Below are 24,413 nucleotides of genomic sequence, written 5' to 3'. Positions count from 1 at the left end.
ATACATTAAACAATGATGAGTGTAAAAAGAACTACCCAGAACAAATCTGCAAAGTCTATTATACATATTAAAACGAGCAAGATCTAATTTCGATGCACTCTGATAAACAATATCGCAATAATCAAGGATTGAAAAAATAAGTTGAAGAGCAAGTTTCTTGCGATTGCGAACACTAACTGAAAAACAATGCCTAGACCGATATAAGGTACTAATTCCAAAGTTGACTTACAATACTTACAATTTGATTACCTTGTGTTTTAAAGGAAAGTTCAAAATCAAGTCACACTCCGTATCAACATCATCCAAAGAAGTACCATCATTACAAAATATAGGAGTACCTTTTTGATTTAAGTTTTCGTTTGGAACCCACAACCATAATGTAAGACTTTATTAATATAAGTTTTATTTAGCACTAATTTTCTCCATAATGAATATATTTTTTAAAACATGGATTAGCTTCATACCAGCATCTAGTAATAGCTTTTTTACTTGAAGGTTGACTCTATACCTATATTTGTTTTGTCTTTCCAATGAATCCATTGACAGCATACCCAAATAAAGTACCTCAAAGCTGAAATCAATTGAAATATTTAATATACTTTCTAAAATGCTATGTATCTCTTTCCAAAAACTTCTAACATTAGGACATGAAAATGGTCCTGTGAACCGCAATGCCTCCAACAATAAGTTCCCAATAAAAAAAACAATGTTTCTCCAGAAAAATTCTCTCTATTACGAAGAACGGGAAGTAGCCCATACATATATTTAGCCAGCCACTCCTCATTTGAGATGATAATGCCACTTTCTTTCTCCCATCTTTCTTTAATGTAGAGATGAACCCCCTAGTGATTTATACAATTTAGTTATAGTTTTTGACATTGGTTCAGCCATATAAGCTGAGGAGAATATTATAACTAGAGCACTCTTAGTCCTATCGTTATAATAGTTGGCAGTTCATTCCGCTGTGGCGACCCCTGATAAATAAGTGACTAAGCTGAAGGAAAAAGAAGCACAAAAAGTGATCTAAACATTAATAACAATCCCACTGACACATATTAACTGAAAAATTTTACACTTTATTCAGCAGCTATTTCTGGAAACAACAGTACAACCTGTTAAAAGGCAACGTTCTTCTGAACATGATTGCCATAATGTTCACATTGTTTGAAACAAACATTGCAGTCATATGTGCAAAGATGAATACACTGTGCTGTGATTGGTGTATGGTACTAAAACACCTCTCTCCTTCTGTCCTCTGGAAGATCCTTCAGTCCTTGCAATTCCCTCAACCCCTGTGAAAACAGAGTTTTATCACATTTTATTACATTCTAAATCACAATAAATGGTAAAAACAAAAAAGCAAAAGTAAAAAGCAAGTTAAAAAAATGTATATTAATAATCACGTATACCTCCAGAACCATGCGAATGTTGGCTTTTATCTTTGCTGCATCTTTGGTAAGAACTTCAGTATACCTAAACATTCAAATAATGGTAAATATTTGCACTGTAACACAAAAAAGGCTGATTTCAAAGGTAAAAATGCATAAGCTGACAGTATTCATTCATTCATTCTCTTTTCAGCTTAGTCCCTTTATTAATCTGGGGTCACCACAGTGGAAAGAACCGCCAACTTATCCATGAAATGTTTTACGCAGCGGATGCCCTTCCAGCTGCAACCCATCTCTGGGAAACATCCATACACACTCATACACTACGGACAACTTAGCCTAATTCAACTCTACCGCATGTCTTTGGACTGTGGGGGAAACCGGAGCACCCGGAAGAAACCCATGCACATGTAGGGAAAACATGCAAACTCCACACTGAAACGCCAACTGACCCAGCTGAGGCTCGAACCAGCGACCTTCTTGTTGTGAGGCGACCGCACTACCTACTGTGCCACTGCATCGCCCTGATTAACTGCAAGTTTTCTTAAAACATACAGTAATTAGCGGTAATCTTTTAGCACAGAATTTCCTGCTTGACAATTGAGTTTTTATGCATTATTATTGACATTCCTATGGTTCTTTCTTTTTCCTTTCCTCATTTTCATATTCTTATGGTTGTTTTTTGTGTAATAAAGAATATGATGTGTAGATGTTAGTACGGCAAAACAATGATTAATGAAATATGCTAGTTTACCATAAAAATGTGTAATTTATTTTACGGTTTGTATCGTATTTTTATCTGTAAAATACTGGCAACCACAGCTGATGTTTTTTAACCAGGAATTTTATGATTTAGTTTTTACAGTGTACACTATCATTAAGTCTATTTACTTATGTAAATATGTGTATACATAAACATTTGTTCAGTTTTTATATTAATTTAAATAATTTTTTTGACTGATACGCAAATGATTACATGATTTATTTAATTTACAGTGTGTACCGTTGAGCCCCGGCTGGGTCAGTTGATGTTTCTGTGTGGAGTTTGCTTGTTCTCCCCATGTTTGCGTGGGTTTCCTCCGGGTGTACAAATCCAAAGACGTGGTAGAGGTGCATTGGGTAAGCTAAACTCTCTGTAGTGTATGTGTGTGTATGAGTGTGTTCTTTTATTTTACAGTGAATTACTAACACCTGTTAATTACATTTTGAATTCCTAACATCTACACATCACATTCTTTGTTAGTAATCCAAAACAATGATGTATTAACACTATTAATGAAATATATTTTATAGTTTGTACTGTATTATTTTCAGTAAAATAACGGCAAACACAGCTGTCGTTATTTTTAACCATAAATTTCCTGAATTGTTTTTTACAGTGTATACTATAACTAGGCTAGAGCTAATACATATTTTTAGCCCATCAAGTATTTACTTACGTAAATGTGTGTAAATATACATTTATTCAGCTTTTATATTTATTTTAGATATATTAGATAGACTAATATGCAAATGTTTATATGATTTATGTACAATAAAGTTTGCAAAGTAATATTTTCTGTATCTTTTAGTTGATGTAATATATGCAAAACTTGCTTTGTTTACCAAACAAGTGGATCTAATGGAATTTGCATTGTAAACCTTAAATAAAATTTACAAAATATATATCATTTGTTTTCAGTTTTTAGTTATTATGCTCCCAAAATTATTCTGCATGAATCTGCAAATTATTTATTATTATTATTATTTTTTTTAATTTTGAGCAGAAATATAAAAAAATGCAGCTTTTGTCAGGCCTTCACTATAACTAAAAACCAGTGCTGTCAAATGATAAATCACACCCAAGATAATGGTTTGCATTTACATAAATATACAAAGTACACTAAATTGGCCGTAGTGTATGTGTGTGAATTAGAGTGTATGGATGTTTCCCAGTACTGGGTTGCAGCTGGAAGGGTATCCACTGTCTAAAACATTTGCTGGATAAGTTGGCGGTTCATTCCACTGTGGCGACCTCTGATGAATAAAGGGACTAAGTCGAATGAAAACGAATGAATAAATAAATTTAAAGTCATAGTCATGCGTATATTTAGACACAAAAATCTATTTAGCAAATATAAACTTTTAATTTTGATGCAAATAATCTCGATCGTTTGACAGCACTACTAAAATCCTCTTACTCTGTGAGCTGATTTGTCTTCTTTTCAATGAACTTCAAAGCCTCTGCGTGCGTGAATTCGACAAAGAATCCATATCCGACTGCCACATATATTCTTGATGCATCAGGTCTGGAAAAAAAGAAATGAGATTGCCCTTTCAAAAAATGTTCAACATCTCCACTGACGCACAGCACCACAGACGTCATGCAAACAACACTTACACATGAGCCTGCACATAGAAATTGCAGCCAAGGTCAACATCGGTTTTCAGTTCTTTGCTGCCGCTTTCCTGAAGGTGAATCAAACACAGCCACATATTAAAAGCGCACAAGGCAGAATGAGAGCAACTGAGATGGACAGTAATAGTAAATGTAAAAATTTTTTACACAGCACAAACTATATCTGAAAACAAATAAGTCAGGACATAAGAATAAGCACAAAATATGCAAATACATATGCAAATCTCACATACCTGAATGCTTTGTATTGTGTTCTTCAGCTGCAGGTATTGTGCGATTTTCTCATACACAGCATCTCTTTGCTCCAGCACTTTCCTGGCAGAGCAGAGAGTACTCAAATGAAAAAATACTATAGTAATTTATGGTAAATACTATAGTGTTCTTGAACTATATTTTATTATATTGTGTTCTTCAGCTGCAGGTATTGCCGTATTTTCTCATCCACAGCATCTCTTTTGCTCCACCACTTTCCTGGTGGAGCAAAAAGAACTTACATGAAAAAATACTAATGTATTTATTGTAAATACTATAGTATTTTGAATCATATTATAGTATAGTACTTGAATTAATATTTTGTGGTGACTTTATAGTTATTAACACAACTATAGCATTATAAACAAACAACTAATACTGTGGTTTTCTACAACTACAGGGTTTACTATAGTAAATACTGAAGCACACCATTACAGTTTAACAGTTCACAATATTTATTATATACTTACATATACTAAATAATATAATACATACACTCACCGGCCACTTTAATAGGTACACCTGTCCAACTGCTCGTTAACGAAAGTTTCAGCCAATCACATGACAGCAATTCAATGCATTTAGGCATGCAGACATGGTCAAGAGGATCTGCTGCAGCTCAAACCGAACATCAGAATGGAGAAGAAAGGTGATTTAAGAGGCTTTGAATGTGGCATGGTTGTTGGTGTCAGACGGGCTGGTCTGAGTATTTCAGAAACTGCTGATCTAATGGAATTTTCACGCACAACCATCTCTAGGGTTTACAGAGAATAGTGCAAAGGGAAAAAAAAGTTCTGTGGGTGCAAATGCTTTGTTGATGCCAGAGGTCAGAGGAGAATGGCCAGACTGATTCAAGCTGATAGAAAGGCAACAGTAACTCAAATAACCACTCGTCACAACCGAGGTATGCAGAAGAGCATCTCTGAATGCACAACACATCAAACCTTGAGGCGGATGGGCTTCAGCAGTAAAAGACCACTCTTTGGTGCCACTGCTGTCAGATAAAAAAGCAAACTGAGGCTACAATTCACACAGGCTCACCAAAATTGGACAATAGAAGATTGGAAAAACGTTGTCTGGTCTGATGAGTCTTGATTTCTGCTGCCACATTCAGATGGTAGGGTCAGAATTTGGCATCAACAACATGAAAGCATGGATCCATCCTGCCTTGCATCAACTGTTCAGGCTGGTGGTGATGGTGTAATGGTGTGGGGGATAATTTATTTAACACCACAGCCTACCTGAGTATTGTTGCTGTCAACCCCTAATGACCACAGTGTACCCATCTTCTGATGGCTACTTCCAGCAGGACGCACCATGTCATAAAGCGCAAATCATCTCAGACTGGTTTCTTGAACATGACAATAAGTTCACTGTACTCAAATGGCCTCCACAGTCACCAGACATCAATCCAATAGAGCACCTTTGGGATGTGGTGGAACTGGTGGTTCACATCATGAATGTGCAGCCGATAAATCTGCAGCAACTGCGTGATGCTATCATGTCAATATTGACCAAAATCTCCGAGGAGTATTTCCAGTACCTTGTTGAATCTATGCCACGAAGGATTAAGAAAGTTTTGATGGCAAAAGTGGGTTCGACCCGGGACTTGAAAGGTGTACCTAATAAAGTGGCTGGTGTGTGTATAGTACAATTCACTTTACTATAGTATTGTTTAAAAACACCATTAAAATTACAATAAAGTACTATAGTGTTCCTTATACTGGGTTCCACAGGGTTATTAATTCCTTCATCTTGTCCCAACACAAATCGATCAAGTTAACTTTATTGTTTTTACAAATTTAAGTAAACTGAAATAAAAAAATGTAGTTGTGCTAAAAAAAACTCAAGAATCGTGTTGATTCAGCTCATTTAAACAAGTACTTTGGACAAGCGTACATAATGTTTCCAGAACACATAGTAGCATTTCATAATAGATTAGCTTAAACAATATAGATTAGCATAGAGCTGTATTTGTATGGAATTAACGTACAAGCATGGTAACGTTAATACCATGGCAGCTTCGTGTACGTGCAAAATATCCATATTAAATGATACTTACTGCAGGTCTCGTCTTAATACTTCACTGATGAATGTCTCATACTGCAAGACTTTGTCATTAATAACAGATGTGCCAGAAGTCATGATATGAGATGATAACAGATCGAAGTTTTATTTAATAGCAATCGATGTTTCTAATATTAATGTGCATCAAACATTAACAGCACGTCGCTGGGCTGATGCAGCGATTAAAGCTTACATATGACAGATTAATATATTGTAGTAGCAAATATATGAAGTATCGAGTACGTTAAATGAAGCTAAACCTTCCTTCGGTCTGTCACGTGGCTCCACACTTGTTTACAAGATACGCGGAAACGTCCTCGGTCTAAACCGGAAATGGCGTTAGCTAAACTTTTGTTTTATAGTTTTCCTATAATGAACATCTACGTTTCGTTTTTATTTAATTAATGTTTACCTATTAGAACAATTCTCTCAATAAGACAAATATATTTGTAAATACAATATAATTTAAAGCGTTGACGCAACTTCCAACAAATTCTTTCTCATTCAAAACGTGTTAATTAAAATACCTGATTGCTTCAAAGATTTTATTAGAGCTATATATACCCAATTTCATAAAATATCTGTATTTACTATGTCTGCGAATAAAAACTGTCAAGTTTTAAAGTGACTCGGTACAAAATAGACTCGGTTCAGAGTGTTCATTTCGTGCACAAACCACCTAAACCGGTGTAAGACGATTCGAACAATTCATTTCAAAGATCCGACTCATCAAAACGACTCGTGTTTGAATCGCTACTAGTTCAAAGGTCATACGGCAGCTGCTCAAATGGCGCATGTTCATACAGAAATGTGTCTAAAAGTTATGTAGTTACACCACCGTTTGACTTTTCATCGTAGTATTAATTCCAGAATTGAATATTCATTTAAAAAAACTTTAGAAGTGTCAGTGTTTATAGTTCGATTTCAGTCAGCATAGAAATGGCAGGTCCAGAGCTGCTGCTAGACTCCAGTATTCGCCTTTGGGTTGTTTTGCCCATAGTCTTCATCACATTCTTCGTCGGAGTTTTGCGGCATTACATCACTAAACTCATCCATAATGAGAAGAAAGTGGATCTGCAGCAGGTGTCTGACAGGTGAGAATCAAAAATACAGGTGTTTAGATATAAACAGATACATTAAACAACAATAATCACTATCTGGAGTTCAGAAACAACATCAATCAATCTGTTACGTTCAGAATTAAAATAAAATCAGTTCTGATTGCTGAGTAAGTAGTGTAGAAATATTCCAAGTACCCTTTATATGAATAAATAAACATGTGTAATTAACTATGAGAAATCCTAAGTTCAGAATTTTTATAAAACCTGACTAATTAACAAATCAATTAATTTTGGGGGCTGCACTGATATTTCAGTACAATGTCATCAAATGATTCTTGTTCTACACTGCCCGACAAAAGTCTTGTTGTCAATCCCAGTTGTAAGAGCAACAAATAATAACTTGACAACTAGTTGATCATTTGGAAAAGTGGCAAAAGGTAGATTTTTTTTTTTTGATGAGTCATCTGTTGAACTGCATCACAAGTACTGCAGAAGACCTATTGGAACCCGCATGGACTCAAGATTCTCACAGAAATCAGTCAAGTTTGGTAAAGAAAAAATCATGTTTTGGGGTTAGATTCAGTTCGGGGGCGTGCAAGAGATCTGCAGAGTGGATGGCAACATCAACAGCCTGAGGTATCAAGACATTTGTGCTGCAGATTACATTACAAACCACAGGAGAGGGCAAATTTTTCAGCAGGATAGCGCTCCTTCTCATACTTCAGCCTCTACATCAAAGTTCCTGAAAGCAAAGAAGGTCAGGGTCAGGGTATCTGCGGGGTCTTAAACTCTTAAATCTCAAAAACTAAATTTTAGGCCTTAAAAAGTCTTAAATTTACTGAAATATTGTGTTGTAGGTTTTTTTTTAAACGGGTCTTAATTTTCCTTTGTTCATGTATAGCTACCCAGTCTGGCCAACACCCATCCAATAAAATAAATAAAACTTTTTAAACTTTTTGTTTAAGAATGTACTTTTTAATCCTATTTACCATAATGGTTTAATTATTTTCCTTAAAATAACATTTGTTTAAAAGTGCTCCATGTATGAGGAAGCTGACCTGGACAGACTGCTGTGCATACATTTAGTTTATTATAGTTTTTAAAACCTTTAATTAATTAATTAAATTAAATTAAATAAATAATTAAATAAAGTGTATGTATACAACTAGAGCTTGCTTGTTTTTTGTCAGTATTTAAAATATTTTGCTCAAAAGTAACTAAAATATCAAAATCTTTAATCATTAAATATTATTGTATTACATTTATTTAATAATAAAAAAAAGTTTGACTGGAAAAATAAAAATCTTTCCCAACTGGGCTATTAAAAAAAAATCCTTAGGATGTAGCCCTGTCAGAGCCTAAAAGTTAATGTATAGTGGCCCCTAAAAATGTCTTCAAAAGTGTTTGGAACCCTGGAAGGTGCTCCAGTATTGGACAACCCAGTCACCAGAAATTAACATTATTGAGCATGTCAGGGGTAAGATGGAGGAGGCATTGAAGATGAACTCTGGGAGTCCTGCAAGAACACTTTATTTGCCAATCCAGATGAATTTTTTTAAAATAAGTTTTTTAAGTCATTGCAGAGATGTATGGATGCAGTCCTTAAAGCTTATGGGAGTCATACAAAATATTAATTATTTTTCCACTGCAGCATGACTTTATATTCTATACTGTACATGATTTCTGTTTAGTGACAAGACTTTTGTCTAAGCAAAGTCAGACCTTACTGTTCTTATTAAATCATTAAAAATCAAGACATGATTATATTATTCTGGTAAAATAAGTGTAATCTAGAGGCCTTTGTCTTTCATATAAGCCACTTCTTATACCAAATGATCAACTAGAAGTCAAGTTATTATTTGTTGTTCCTAAAACTTAGATAGGCGACAAGACTCTTGTCAGGTAGTGTAAATATGCCTGACAGGACTTTTTTTTTTCTTTAGCCATAGGAACTTTCATTACTTGAAAAATATTTATAAAATGAGTTATTAGCCAGAAATGTTTACTGAAAAATATTTTTAACGCTATTTTAATATATTTAAAGTTAAAAAAAGTGTATTTTTTACCTTAACTACATGTAGATTTATATAATCCTATAATCAGAAAGGTTTAAGCATTAATCCTTTCTTACTTCACTTTACAGCCAGGTTTTGCTGCGCAGTCGCATATTAAGAGAAAACGGAAAGTATCTTCCTAAACAGGTTTTGATTATTGTATTATATTATGAATGACACATCTTGTCAAACTATATTCATTCACTTCATGTGTGACTAACCACTGATCGCTGTTCCTTTTCAGTCATTTGCCATGAGAAAACATTACTTCAACAACCCTGAGACTGGATTCTTCAAGAAGGTCAAAAGAAAGGTGACCCCCAAAAACCCCATGACAGGTAAGCACCAATTTAACATCCTTAAATGAAATAAAATATACAACCTGCTATGCTCCATCATAACATCTGCCATCACAGATCCCAGCATGCTGACCGACATGATGAAAGGAAATCTGACCAACGTGCTGCCCATGATTCTGATTGGAGGATGGATCAACTGGGCCTTTTCTGGTTTCCTCACAAGTAAGAGCTTTTATTATTTGCTAAAAACAAAGGAATACACTCAGTGGCCACTTTATTAGGTACACTTGTCCAACTGCTTGTTGATGCAAATTTATAATCAACCAATTACATGGCAGCAACTCAATGCATTTAGACATGTAGACATGATCAAGACGATCTAATGCTGTACAAACCGAGCATCAGAATGGGGAAGAAAGGGGATTTAAGTGACTTTGAACGTGGTTGTTGGTGAAAAACGGGCTGGTCTGAGTATTTCAGAAACTGCTGATTTTCATAACCACCTCTAGGGTTTACAGAGAATAGTCTGAAAAAGAGAAAATATCCAGTGAGCAGCAGTTCTGTGGGTGCAAATGCCTTGTTGATGCCACATGAAAATGGCCAGACAGGTTCCAGCTGATAGAATGGCAACAGTAACTCAAATAATCACTCGTTACAACTGAGGTCTGCAGAACACGGCCTTGATGTGGGGGATATTTTCTTTGCACACTTTGGGCCCATTAGGACCAATTAAGCATTGTGTCAACACCACAGCCTACCCGAGTATTGTTGCTGACCATGTCCATGACCATGACCAGAGTGGACCCATCTTCTGATGGCTACTTCCAGCAGGATAACACAAAATGTCATAAAGCTTGAATCCTCTCAGACTGGTTTCTTGAACTTGACAATAGGTTCACTGTCCTCAAATGGCCTCCACAGTCACCAGGTCTTAATTCAATAGAGCACCTTTGGGATGTGGTTGAACGGGAGATTTACATTATGGATGTGCAGCTGACAAATCTACAGCATCTGCGCGATGTTATCATGTCAATATGGACCAAAATCTCTAAGGAATATTTCCAATACCTTGTTGAATCTATGCTACCAAGGATTTAAGCAGTTCTGAAGCCAAAATAGGGACCAATCCAGTACTAGTACGGTGTACCTAATAAAGTGGCCGGTAAGTGTATATTGTCTGTGTATATGTGGTTTTAAAGGGTCAGTTCACCCAAAGATGAAAATTACCTCAACATTTTATTCTCCCTGTCTCATTATGAGTTTCTTTCTTCTGTTGAATAAAAAAGAAGATATTTTGAAGAATGCTGCTTGCTGGCACCCATTGACTTCCACAATAGGAAACAAAATACTATGGACGTCAATGGGTCCTAGCAACCAGTTTTTAAAAAAAATGATCTTTTTTTGTGTTGAACTGAAGAAAGAAACTCAAATAGGTTTTGAGCAAGTGAAGGGCGAGTTAATGATGACAGACTTTTTAGTTTTGGGTAAAATGTCCTTTTAACTCCTTAAACAGTCATTTGTAAGGATCTGAAATACGAAGTGTGTCATTCTAAACCTTAGCAGCCGGATGATGAATTTTAATTGGGTGATGTAACGCTTGGCCAGTACATTCATAACTCATTTTCTGAAAGGCAGGCATCAGTAGGTGGGCGCTGATCATAGTGGGATTACATTTAGGTTTGTTCAGCACAGCTTATGGCTAAAAAGTGGCTAACAGAGACACCGTTTCTTTCTCAGCTGTTTACATTCATAGACATTGCCAAGATGTAAACTTGTATGTTTTTTTTGTTGTAACTGTATGTATTTGACATGAAAGAGAACAGATAAATCATATTTACGAGTCGAATATACTTATTATAGGTATTAATTATTAATATTTCAACTCAATTTACTCTAAAGGGATAGTTCATACGTTCTAAATTTTGCCACAGTTTTGTAGCACACTAGCTCATAGATGTCTTTAAATCTAACATACCGATACGAACATCTAAAGACCTTTATTTTATTTTTACAGGACTTTTTAATCTCTTTAATAATTCCAAATTTAAGAGCTGAACTGAACTCTTAAGGTCAGTGTTGCTTTAATGTTGTCCCACTGGTTTTCCTTGCAGCTAAAGTTCCTTTTCCTCTGACGCTGAGATTTAAGCCCATGCTACAGAGAGGAATCGAGCTGGTCTCTCTGGATGCCTCATGGTACGATACTGACATGTGAAGTTTTTGATTTGTTTCCAGATGCTGAAAACCCAGAATAAACTCTGTTCCTCTTACAGGGTTAGTTCAGCTTCATGGTATTTTCTTAATGTGTTCGGGCTCAGAAGCATGTACACCCTCATCCTTGGACAAGACAATGGTCAGTTAATTTGTGTATGAAATCTAGTTATATTTATTATATTATACACTGCCTGACAAAAGTCTTGTTGTCGATCCCAGTAGTAAGAGCACCAAATAATAACTTGACTTCTAGTTGATCATTTGGAAAAGTGGCAGAAGGTTGATTTTTCAGATGAATCATCTGTTGAGCTGCATCCCAATCATCACAAATACTGCAGATGACCTACTGGAACCCACATAGACCCAAGATTCTCACAGAAATCAGTCAAGTTTGGGGAAGGAAAAAATCATGGTTTGGGGTTACATTCAGTATGGGGGCATGCGAGAGATCTGCAGAGTGGATGGCAACACCAACAGCCTGAGGTATCAAGACATTTGTGCTGCACATTACATTATAAACCGCAGAAGAGGCAAATTCTTCAGCAGTATAGCGCTCCTCATACTTCAGCCTCCACATCAAGTTCCTGAAAGCAAAAAAGGTCAAGGTGCTCCAGGATTGGCCAGCCCAGTCACCTGACATGAACATTATTAAGCATGTCTGAGGTAAGTTAGAGGAGGCATTGAAGATGAATCCAAAGAATCTTGATGAACTCTGGGAGTCTTGCAAGAACGCTTTCTTTGCCATTCCAGATGACTTTATTAAAGAGTCATTGCAGAGATGTATGGATGCAGTCCTCCAAGCTCATGCAAGTCATACACAATATTCATTCTTTCTCCACTGCAGCATGACTTTATATTCTATACTGTACATTATTTCTGTTAAGTGACAAGACTTTTGTCTAAGCAAAGTCAGACCTTTCTGTCCTAAATAAATAATTAAATATCAAGGCATGATTATATTATTCTGGTAAAATAAGCGTAATCTAGAGGCCCTTGCCTTTCATATAAGCCACTTCTGATACCAAATGATTAACTAGAAGTCAAGTTATTATTTGTTGTTTCTAAAACTTGGATAGGCAACAAGACTAGTCAGGTAGTGTATATCGTATGGGTCAAAGAGAAGCATTGAATTTTACATTAAAATGTGCATGGTTTTATTGAATAAACATGACTTATTCTTTAATATATTTTAAATATGGGCTATACCGAATGACAGATTACAGAAGTAATGACCTTTTAGTTAACTAACTAACTAACTAACTAACTAACTAACTGACTAAGTAATAACTATATTTTTGGCATATTTTTTTAAAAATAAAAATCTATATTAAAGTAGACGCTTGCAGTTTATATGCAATTTATGTCTATAAAATCACTTTTGTAAATTAAATTTCATTCAGACAGTAAACTGGGACTCCTCATCTTTTTGAGGTAAGATACCGTAAGAGATATATGAGCAATATCACACTCGTAGCAGTGCGATACGGCTGTATATCGGCACTGGTGGGAGGCGGCCTTGTGCCGATATACAGCCCTATCGCACTGCTACGAGTGTGATATTGCGTTTATACAACAGTTTGACGGCATAATTGTGTATATAAAAACAAAATCAAACATGGAGAGTCTTAAAAACCCTTTTGTATGAGGAACTACTTTCTTCCGCGTTGGATTTAAATCCTAAGCTGACAGTTAAACAGCTGAGCAAGCATCTTTTAAACTTTAGATCTGTAGTGTCTGCTGGCTGTATGTGGGCGGAGTAATACACAAAGGGTAAAGTGGCTGTACGGGTGCTGATATTACTTAAATATATCACAGCTATCAGCCAATCAGATTTGAGAACTAGACAGAACTGTTGTATAAACCTAATTAATACCTAAATGTTATTTCAGCCCTGGTGGCTTTTCTTCTTCCTGTTCATTTTCAGCTGCAGATCAGTCCAGAATTATGCAGGATCAGATGACGGGGGCTGCGATGGCGATGCCCCCTGATCCTAATAAAGCATTTAAGGTGAGCAGTATTTATGTTCATATCTTTTTTTGTATTTATGTGTGGTGCAAATATTTCTCTCTGTGTGTTTTACATAGGAATATGAATTTATGCATGTACTAAACCTTGCGTCACCAGTGAGTTATGCTTTGGAGTTTGTATGTATCAGATTTTATTCATGGAGGAGTAATTGAGTTGGTTAACTTTTTTCATCAGCTACACCAAGCATGCAACAGCAGCCCCCGATGTAGAAACACGATCGCTTTAATTTTAAAACCTCAGTCTTAGGATGGCTGTGAAACCGGAATCTTTGCAGATTGTGTTCAGTGCAGTAAGTCCACGTAGTTCAAATGCACAATAGAAATCATATACAAATTCAGTGACACTTTAGTTTAGGTCACAACGCAAGCTAGTAACTACTGGCTTATTACCTGCCTATTATTTAGATATTAACTGTTCATTAGTAGTTATAACGTATGATCTTATTCTGCATCCCTAAATCTTAACCAAAACCTAAATCCAACTTCTACCTTATTAACTATTTATTAAGCTAGAAGCATTAGTTAATGGTTTGGTAATACCATGGATTGTAACCTAAACTAAATTGTAACCAAAATGTACTTCATAAACCAACATTGGTTTGTAGCAAATTCTCATCCGAGCCTACACTCCTCACTAGCTAGTTTTCCTTCTAACGTGAATAAAATCTTTTCAATTTCATAAACAAAGAAAAAAATCCCAAATGTGAATGGGGTATATGCACAGCAAGTGTTTTTCCCCTTACTGGTAAACTTCCGGTGAATGTTCAATTTTTTCAAAATTGACCGTTCACCGGACTCTTTTTCAATTTTATACGGTTCCTTTTACAGCATCAATGCTGTAATGTAATTAAACTATAATCAGTTAAATAGACTTAGGCCTTCCTTTAGTTGTTCAAATGTAAAACAAGATGAAAAGACATTTACATACAAGGGCCAGTCAGGATGAGCAGGTTAGCATAGAAGCTCGATTGAAAATACTAGAGTAAAATAAATATCATATTTTAAAGACATGGCGAGGAAAAATTGAGTTTCATGTTGTGCTTCTAAGACACACTTTATATCCAGGGTTTATACGGTCATGCAAAACCTGGAAAAGTCATAGAATTTTGTCATGGCATTTTTCAGGCCTGGTAAAGCTTTGGAAAAGTAATGGAAAACAATGTATACTTGTATACTCTGTATACTTGAATATAGGTTAGTTGTCTTTACTTTTTTCTGTCCTTAGCCAATCACATACTCTCACATTATTAGTGCGGTGTAAGCATTATCTAAATCAATTTGACATAGATATAAAAATAAATTATATTTAAATTAGTTTGCTGCGTGTTTTACAATATGCTGATTTGAACATGCATTGTTTTGCTTTTACCACGCATATGTAGACATTGCATGAAACATTAGGTCATGAAAACTTACTTAAGTCTTGGAAAAATCATGGAAAAGTCATGGAATTTTAGTCATAAAAATGTGTATGTATCCTGTATATCTTATATCAATCTGGCAGTGAAGATCGCAGATTTTTAAAGGAAAAAAGACCCTAAACCCGGCGATTATGTTACGACATACAGCTTACCAGAATGGCTTTAACTGGGTTACTGACAATTAAAACTCCTTCTGCTTATACCCTATTAGAAAATACGCGAGGCACACCTCACTGCCATTTTTGTTAAGACGGAAAAAAGAAACGCGGTGCGTTTTATTATGTCACAAAGTAACGACTGAATCAGCTGCGTATAATCATAGAGCATAGAATCACTGCCGCTAGTGTCACTCGGTAGCCATTTTGGAATGAAAATTCACAATTTAACTAAAAGAGCCTGGACCGCATAATAAGCCCTTGCTTAGTGTGTTTTCTTGAGCGCGAATAAGAAGCTAATTAACGGAGGCGTCGCAGTTTTTAAGGTGGACCGGATAGAGTCACTAAGAAGCTGCAAATAAGAAGCTGGATTCAGCCTCGTCCCTCCTTATCAGAAACACAACAGCAGTCTGGTAGTGATTGCTCTTTTTTTTTTCTAGGTTAATTATTGTGATATTGTAACGGTCGCTTAATGTTTGATATGCACTGTGTATAAATATCCGGTTTCGCCTGTTCTGACATCAGCTGCAGATGTGAATAAATGGCAGAAGAAAGTAGTTCCTAATACAAAACGGTTTTAGACTCTTCATGTTTGATTTTCTTTTTTATGTACAAGATTGTGCCGACAAACTGTTGTATAAACGTAATATCACACCGTTAGCAGTAGGGCTGCTTGATTATGGGAAAAATCATAATCACGATTATTTTAGTCATAATTGTAATCTCAAATAATCTGTGATTATTCAAAATGATTATCAGTTTAAGTCAAAATTATTTGTCCTCCTGTGAATTTATTTTTTATATATAAATATTTCCCAAATGATATTTAACAGAGGGTTTTTTTTACAGTATTTCCTATAATATTTTTTTCTTCTGGAGAAAGGCTTATTTGTTTTGTTTCAGCTAGAATAAAAGCAGGTTTGCATATTTTGAAACCTATTTTAATAGCTCAATATTATTAGCCCGTTTAAGCAATATATATGTTTGATTGTCTGCAGAAGAAACTATTGTTAAACAATGACTTGTCTATTTACCCTAATTAAGCCTTTGAATGTCACTAAGCTGAATACTAGTATACTAGTTGAAAAATATCTTGTAAAATATAATGTACTGTCATCATAGCAAAGATAAAATAAATCAGTTATTAGAAATGAGTTATTAAATCTGTTATGTTTAAACTGTGCTTTAAGCATCTTCACTGTATTTTTTATTTTATTATTGAATTAATAATAAAAACAGTCGGCAGCAGCAGGAAAGCTGTCACTTTAAGAATAGTGCGGCTCTGAGTCTCATATGGTTTCTCTTTCACGTGTCTTTTGATTCACAACTTGTTAGTTTATTACACAAATAAGGGTTAATATGAATAATCACTAAACACCGCGCTCTGACACAAATGTGCATGTATTTGACCATTAAAGCACTCACATTAAGATGGCATTAGACGAGGCTAAGCAAGGCGCGCACACACACACAACAGCACGTTCTCTTTTGCGCTTTTAAAAATATGAATGATGCGCATCCCGTGCTGCGAAAGTTAGACTACATTACAGCACATGCTTTTAGTCATTTTCACGTGGAACTTTGCTTTGCAGAGGCAAAGAGTTTTCACACGTGTACAACTGAAAGGGGGCGGTATGTAATGGAATAATAGTTTACCTCGATTAATGGTTTTTCATAATCGTTAAAAGCCAAAATCAAAATCGGATTTTCGATTAATTGCACAGCCCTAGTTAGCAGTGTGATATGGCTGTACATCAGCACTGACGGGACGCTAAGGCACGCCTCCCACCAGTGCTGATATACAGCAATATCGCTATGTGGTATTGCTCATATATACAAGAAAAAAAATTCATATTAATAAAACTTTTACAATCTGCACTCCGAAATAAAAGTACAAAGACTGCCACCTGGTGGTTCAAAGAAAAAATGTCTTGATAAGAACTTTTTAGATCCCTTTAGTACAATTTGTGTATAATATGCAACTTTTTAAAGCAATAATTATGCATTCATGAACATGTTTTGACAGTTAATATGACGTTGATTTGAAGTTTGAATAATAAACTGTCTACTATATGACTATGGCTACAATAATAAAGAATATCCGCTATAACTGTAAAACAAAATAAATTGCTAAATACTCTTGACACATGAAAGGGTAAAGCCTGCAGCCCACAACAAAAGTGGAAAGTTATCACGTGTCATATTTAACAAACTGATAACTATGAACTTCATGTAATTTTGTTCACATGGATCATTTGAATATTAATCAGATGATGTCATTACGCTGCTGTGCTGTCAGCTAATCGTTGCATTGCTGATCATGATTTTGAGGATCGATAGATCTGTCCTTCACAACACACGCAGCGATCTCAGATCAGTTCATCCAGACATTTTAATCTGATTCGCGAAGTTGTTTGAAGAACCAAATTAGCCAGAGATCAGTTATCAAGGTTAAAAGATCCAGGATCTGCCAATCTTAAATCATTTAAGCGAGGTACGAAGAACGGACCCCTGGAAGAGTTTTGTTTGTGTTGTCGACATACCAAGAAGGTGCTGTTTTCTGTGCTGTAAAAGCAAACACACATTGTTTCACACACAACTTGATTTAGTGAAAAGTGCTAGGAAATCCTTGAGAGGAAAAACGTAGATATGCTAACTGACATTTGTTGTATGGAGAAGCACAGTAAGTACTAAACCAATCACAATAGACTATGCCAAAACATCGGACCAATTGGAGCAGAGCAGGCTCTTTGAAAGGCGGGGATTAAAAAGAAATGATTTTTGAACCAACACTTTCAGACACTGAGAGAAATGAGCTCGGTGTCTCTGTGATGAAATGATTATTTATTTTAATAACAGAGGAGCAACTTTTAAACTAAATCATAACAGACCACCTTAAAGAGGGAGTAATAACATGATCATTTACTCACCCTCATGCATGTTGCTGCATTTCAACTGTGGATCAGATATTTAGCCAGATGTTCACACTGCTCTCGATGATCTTCTTCTGTCGTTGTAACAGAGCGAGTGGGAAGCCCTGGAGATCGTGGAGCATAAATGGGCCCTGGAGAACGTTGAGGAGGAACTCATGTGTCAGGATCTGAACTTCAGAGAACTCTTTAACTAAAAACCACAGTCAAAATCAAACATCTGATATGATATGAACCAGCGATTGCTTAACATGATTCATATGCTGACACTTGACGAATGCTGGAATGATCCTGACGGTGTTTAGGGTGATTTTAACGTCCTAAAGAGATAGTTCACCCCCAAATAAAGAAAACTCTGTCATCATTAACCCTTGTTTTTTTAAAGAATGTAGGAAACCTGTAACCATTGACATCCATAATAGATAAATCAAATACTATTAAAGTCAATGGATACCGGTTTCCAAATTTACGATGACAGGATTTCCATTTTTGGGTGTACAATCCCTTGAACACCCACACGAATGTCCTGAGAATTGAAATTCAATACAAGCACAGCGAAGATAGAAAATGACTGCCAAATGTATTAACATACAGATGTTTTCATGTTTTATGCCTTAATATTATATTTATGTGTGAACTGATGCATTGGAAACATGTTTTAGGACAGTGTTTCTCAACCATGTTCCTGGAGGACCACCAGCACTGCATGTTTTGGAGGTCTTCTTTATCTGACACACCCATTACAGGTCTTTCAGTCTCTGCCAATGAGCTGGTGATCTGAATCAGATGTGTTTGGTTGAGATGTGCAGAGGTGGTGGTCCTCCAGGAACACGGTTGAGAAACACTGTCTTAGGAGTTCAGTGCCTTCCAAACAGTTGTTTAGGATTTCAACTTTAATTAAACCAGTTCTATACAGCAGTTTTTCTCTTTAGCGCTCGATTTTTATGGAGGTTTCTTATTGCCGTGCCGTTGTTTCAAACACTGAAATATTCTGACATAAATTGATTGTAGAGCAGATGTTATTTCGTCCTCTGTGTTCGAGAGATGTATTAATATAATAAACATTATATTGAACCCTCAGGTGAAGAGGAAATCAATTTGTGCTCGTGTCTCGGTTTGAATGAGATGATAGGAAATGATAAAGCCGGTGGACTATTTATGAATCACACAGATATGATCACGTTCTCATGCTGGAGGTGGAGAAAACACTCCGTACTCAAAATTCAAATAAGCTTTTATTTCATGACTTATTTATAATGTTTAATTCCTATACAGAAAATGCCTCCACAATGCATAAATAGCAAATTTAGTGACTGGGTTGATATACCGGGCTTGCAAAAAAAAAAAAAAAAACGTTTGTAGCTTTAAAAGTTGAACTGTTCTAACATTTATACACCGCTGACTTTTTTCAAATGGATTTCATTGGAATAAGCAGACAGTAGCTCTAACAAATATCCGATTTTCATACCTGCTTTAAAAGAAATGAGACTGTATGTGATTTTCTAACATGGTGGTTTCCAGCACTAGCAAAATATTTTAGTAATCAATGCTAGTACTAAAGTGATCGATCACTATGAAACCGTAAAAGTGAAAAAGGCTCATCGCATTAATAATAATAAACCACATACAAAATGGAAGACTCATTCATTTTCATTCAGCTTAGTCCCTTATTTGTCAGAGGTCGCCACGTTGGAATGAACCACCTACTATTGCAGCATTTGTTTTACGCAGCAGATGCTCTTCTGGCTGCAACCCAGTACTGGAAAACACCCCCACACATACAATATGGCCAATTTCATTCATTCATTAATTTTCCTTCGGCTTAGTCCCTTTATTTATCATGGGTCGCCACAGCGGAATGAACCACCAACTATTCCAGCATATGTTTAAGGCAGCGGATGCTCTTCTAGCTGCAACCCAGTATTGGGAAACACCCACACACTCACATTCACCCACACACTATGGCCAATTTCATTCATTCATTTTCCTTCGGCTTAGTCCCTTTATTCATCACGGGTCACCACAGCGAAATGAACCACCAACTATTCCATCATATGTTTTATGCAGTGGATGCTCTTATAGCCGCAACCTAGTATTGGGAAACACCCATACACTCACATTCACCCACACACTCATACACTACGACCAATTTAATTAATTTTCCTTCGTTTTAGTTCCTTTATTCATCACGGGTCACCACAGCGGTATGAACCGCCAACTGATCCATCATATGTTTTACATAGTGGAGACCTTTTCAGCCACAACCCAGTATTGGGAAACACCCATACACTCTCACATTCACCCACACACTCATAAACTTCGGTCAATTTTATTAATTTTCCTTCGGCTTAGTCTCTTTATTCATCACGGGTCGCCACAGCGGAACGAACCACCAACCATTCCAGCATATGTTTTATGCAGTGGACGCTTTTATAGCTGCAACCCAGTATTGGGAAACACCCATACACTCACATTCACCCACAAACTCATACACTACGACCAATTTCATTCACTCATTTTCCTTAGGCTTACTCCCTATTCACACGGGGCATCAGCTTCAACGCTTCCCATTCACTTTGAATGGGTGATATCAGGCGTTGCCGAACTGCATTGTGTATCCGCCAGCGCCGCTTGAAAGTTAGGACTTGCTAAACCTTTCAAGTGCCGATGGAAGCGTGAGCCAATCAGATCGCTGTATGCAAATACACCAGCTCAGACAGTGGCCTATTGCCGACTAATTTTATTGGCTGACGCTGATATGATGATCACGTCAGCCCCAACTTCAGACACAACCTCTGTCAAGCGTTGACGCTGAAGCCCCATGTGAATGGGGTGCTAGTCCATTAATTCATCACAGGTTGCCACAGCGAAATGAACCACCAACTATTCCAGCATATGTTTTACGAAGCGGATGCCCTTCTAGCCGCAACCCAGTATTGGGAAACACCCATACACTACGGCCAATTTAGTTGATTTAATTTACTTATACCGCATGTCTTTGTACTGTGGGGGAAACCAGAGCACCCAGAGAAAACCCACATGAACACTGGGAGAACATGCAAACTCCACACAGAAATGCCAACGTGCTCAGTTCGGACTCAAACCAGCGACCTTCTTGCTGTGAGGCGATAGTGCTAACCACTGAGCCACCGTGCCACCCAAAATGGAAGACTGTAGTTGTGAAATAAAACTATTTTAAAATGAAAATGCCCACTACAAGAAACTTCACACCAGTTCATTCGAGTCTCACAAATCCTGTCAAGAACTTAACAGTTAAATCGGCATAAATATAAAGGTTTTACTTCAAAATACATTTTAACTCAAGCCGCGAAAACATCCGAAAGCCTCTTTTGTTTCTGGACAGGTTTTGAGAGACTCCTCTGTGTTATAACGGTAGATATTACACTGTACTGTAGGTTTAAGTGCTCCTGTCACACATAGCGATATACATCTGTCATTCTGAGATATAAACTGCCTACATTATCGTCTGAATAAAGCAGTCACTTAACAGGAAGTGCAACTGAAAAAGCATTTTCTGTACGATCTCTATGCAGTGCGCACAAAATAAATCACAACACTGTCAACAGCTGAATATGCACTTTCCCCATCGCCGGAAAAAGGATCTACGCATCCTTTCATTCAGAGGTAAAACAAGGTAAATGGAAGCCTAAACCTCGACTTATTGGTCATCGTTTATTTATATCAAAAGAGCTGTAATACAATTATATATATATTGACTCTATTATTAACAAAATAAAATGAAAGCTTGCCCCAGTTTCCCAGCGTTTGATCCAAAGTGATCAAAGACATCGTTTATTCTTACAATACAAAAATACTGTACAAAGAGGTGCCTTAAAAATCACATAAAGAGCTCTATCCAGAAAGCACTTTGCTCAAATATTCTCATTGCTCCAGAGAGTTCGTAATAAATTGCACGCAATTAGTCTGGGAAAAAAACGTACTATGTGTTTTCCTGCCTTTTTACAAATAAAAATAAGAGAGAAGTCATTCTCACAGGAAAACAGGCCTCTGTTTGTGTCCTGCAACAGAGGGGGTTTTCCCAAACGCAAAGAAAATATCACGAGAAATGAATGAAAATAAAATCGGAAGATCTTTAGAAGCCGCTCATGAGACTTATAATCGTTAGCATCTGCTGATTATGAAAATAAATAGCTCACGAGTGAGTGGACAGATAGCGATTTCTATGTTTCAAGCCTCCACCCACCATTATTTGTGTTAGTTTGTCTTCAACAAGATCTCAGAAATCCGAACAATTTCTGATCATGACATCCCTGATATGAGAAACACCATTCCTGCTAATATTCGTGATGCTAACCAGCGTGCGGCTTCGCTGGTCGGCTCCCCCAGTGTGAACAGCAGCTCAGCCAGCTCAGAAACAGCAAGCTTAGAAAAACAATTAAATAAAATAAACGCGTGGGTGATGACGAACCGCAAACCTCCACATTCCCATTCATCCTCGCTGAAGCGATGCAGATAAATCAGTGCGATCCGCCGCCGCAACCAGCCAAACCCGTTTCATGAAGGAATCCCATGATGCTCGAGCACCAGCCTGAGAGAGACAGAGAGAGAGTGGCCTCTGTGGGAGCCAGATGTTCAAGTTTCTGGAGATTAGATGGAAGTGATAAGAGCTAGAAAGAATGAAGTGAGGCTGGAAAGCAGCAGAGATCAGTCCGTCTCCATGCTGACGCAGGCCGAAGCTCCGTCTGCGCTGTCGTTGGTCTGGGAGGAGATGTGGTTCTCAGGCTGGGTGGAGCAGGGCACGGGCGGAGGGACGCTAGGCTGTCGGATCTTGTCTTGGCGCTGGTAGAACAGGAGGTAGGCGGCGCTTGTCTACAGAAAATACAGGGATATCGTAAATGCCTCGAAAATACGGTAATGTTGTGAAATACGTTCACACTTTACAGTGTTGCATCAGTTAATGCCTTTACTAACATAAACAAACAATGAACATACATCGTACGTGGTCGAAATTATCATACAAGTATGATAATTATCGTACATCAGGCAATCTCTGCTCCAAGTGGATAAATAAGATAATAGTATTACAATTAAAAAATATTTTACTAACTTTTACTGACGATATTAGCCCCTTTCACACAGTGATACCGATATCTGGAAAATTTCCAGAACGACTTTACCGGTAAATTCAAAAAAGAGCTGTTCACACAGGCGAGGACGTTACGGAATTTTCCCGGAAAAGAGCATTCACACATCCATTCTAAAATACCGGTAATTCTGACATCATTAACCCGAAATGACCTCTAAACGGCTGCGCTTGTATTTGTAAAAATTTGATTACATTACAAACTCTGTGGATGATCAGTATTGTGAACAACTTCGATAAAAACATATAGAGAAACATTTTCGCATGTCGAGATGTAAATGATATGTGTGTGTGCTGGCACTCATAGACTGTTTATGGGCACACGCAAAGCTTGAAGGTAAACAAACAACGGCTTATCATAAGCATCTTATTGATAATTATTTACACAGTTGGCATAAAGATGAACATATAAACGTGATCTGACTAATTTCTAGCAGCTAAATGTGTCTGGGAAAATATTCAAAGGCTTTTATTCTCAAACCGTGCGGACGTGAATGCGTCTGACTGTTCTGATTGGCTAAAGCAGACATCTCACGTCAGCATGTTCTAGACCTGCACACGCTCTTTCCGGCAATCTTCCTTTTGCGTTCACACAGCGCAGCATTCCGGCAAATTGCCGGTAATGTTACAACTTCTCTTTCCGGAAAATAGCCAGAACGAATTTACCGGTATTTTCAAAAAGAGCCTGTTCACACATACAAGCTTTCCGGAAAATTGCCGGTAATTTTCCGGAAAGGTGTGTATGTGTGAAAGGGGCTAATGAGTCACTTATGCTGTGCAATACAGTTGAAGGCAAAATTATTATCTCTTTGATAATAAAAATCTTTGCAAAAAATGTTTTGGACCTGTGTACACGTGTTATTATGGAGACATGACACATGTCAATCAATTCAGTGGGAGGGGAAAACAGCACTCGTACACCACGTTGCCATAAGCCTCAAAATCACTGGGATTTCAGTCCTATTTTAATGTCAGGAAATTTTTATAAAAGAGACTTGTTGGGTTTCTATCACTTCAATATGACA

General features: G+C 36.8%; 3 protein-coding genes across 8 annotated transcripts in view; 1 reads left to right on the top strand and 2 right to left on the bottom strand.

The window, feature by feature from the left end:
- Positions 1 to 1,055: 1,055 nt before the first annotated feature.
- uxt (ubiquitously-expressed, prefoldin-like chaperone) lies at positions 1,056 to 6,401 on the bottom strand. Its single transcript, NM_001004671.1, is given in 6 exon segments — positions 1,056 to 1,292; positions 1,410 to 1,473; positions 3,569 to 3,676; positions 3,769 to 3,836; positions 4,020 to 4,101; positions 6,101 to 6,401. Coding segments are annotated over 6 exon segments (468 nt in total). The 5' UTR covers positions 6,184 to 6,401; the 3' UTR covers positions 1,056 to 1,229.
- Positions 6,402 to 6,872: 471 nt separating this feature from the next.
- Positions 6,873 to 19,359, top strand: zgc:86609. 6 transcript variants are annotated; one of them, XR_012383703.1, is made up of 9 exons: positions 6,891 to 7,199; positions 9,310 to 9,367; positions 9,465 to 9,558; positions 9,637 to 9,741; positions 11,631 to 11,712; positions 11,790 to 11,869; positions 13,655 to 13,737; positions 18,356 to 18,905; positions 19,090 to 19,343. XR_012383703.1 is itself a non-coding variant. In NM_001009987.2 (8 exons), the coding sequence occupies exons 1-8, from the start codon at positions 7,045 to 7,047 to the stop codon at positions 18,458 to 18,460; spliced, it is 762 nt and encodes a 253-aa protein (NP_001009987.2). In that variant the 5' UTR covers positions 6,873 to 7,044; the 3' UTR covers positions 18,461 to 19,359. The 6 variants fall into 6 exon arrangements, 2 of the variants coding, with proteins under 2 accessions (NP_001009987.2, XP_021333920.1); XR_012383702.1 differs by having other exon boundaries at positions 18,356 to 18,944; XR_012383705.1 differs by having other exon boundaries at positions 13,620 to 13,737.
- A 2,679-nt stretch (positions 19,360 to 22,038) lies between these two features.
- usp11 (ubiquitin specific peptidase 11) overlaps positions 22,039 to 24,413 on the bottom strand; it is a 39,580-nt gene continuing 37,205 nt past the window's right edge. The window contains exon 21 of the mRNA XM_002663073.8: positions 22,039 to 23,114. Within this exon, the coding sequence (XP_002663119.3) occupies positions 22,950 to 23,114 (165 nt within the window). The 3' untranslated portion in view covers positions 22,039 to 22,949. The remainder of the gene's footprint in view (positions 23,115 to 24,413) is intronic.

The sequence above is a fragment of the Danio rerio genome, chromosome 8, assembly GCF_049306965.1.
Source record: "Danio rerio strain Tuebingen ecotype United States chromosome 8, GRCz12tu, whole genome shotgun sequence".
Classification (NCBI taxonomy): domain Eukaryota; kingdom Metazoa; phylum Chordata; class Actinopteri; order Cypriniformes; family Danionidae; genus Danio; species Danio rerio.
Note: the sequence above shows the minus strand (reverse complement) of the source record. Positions and strands in the feature narration are given on the sequence as shown.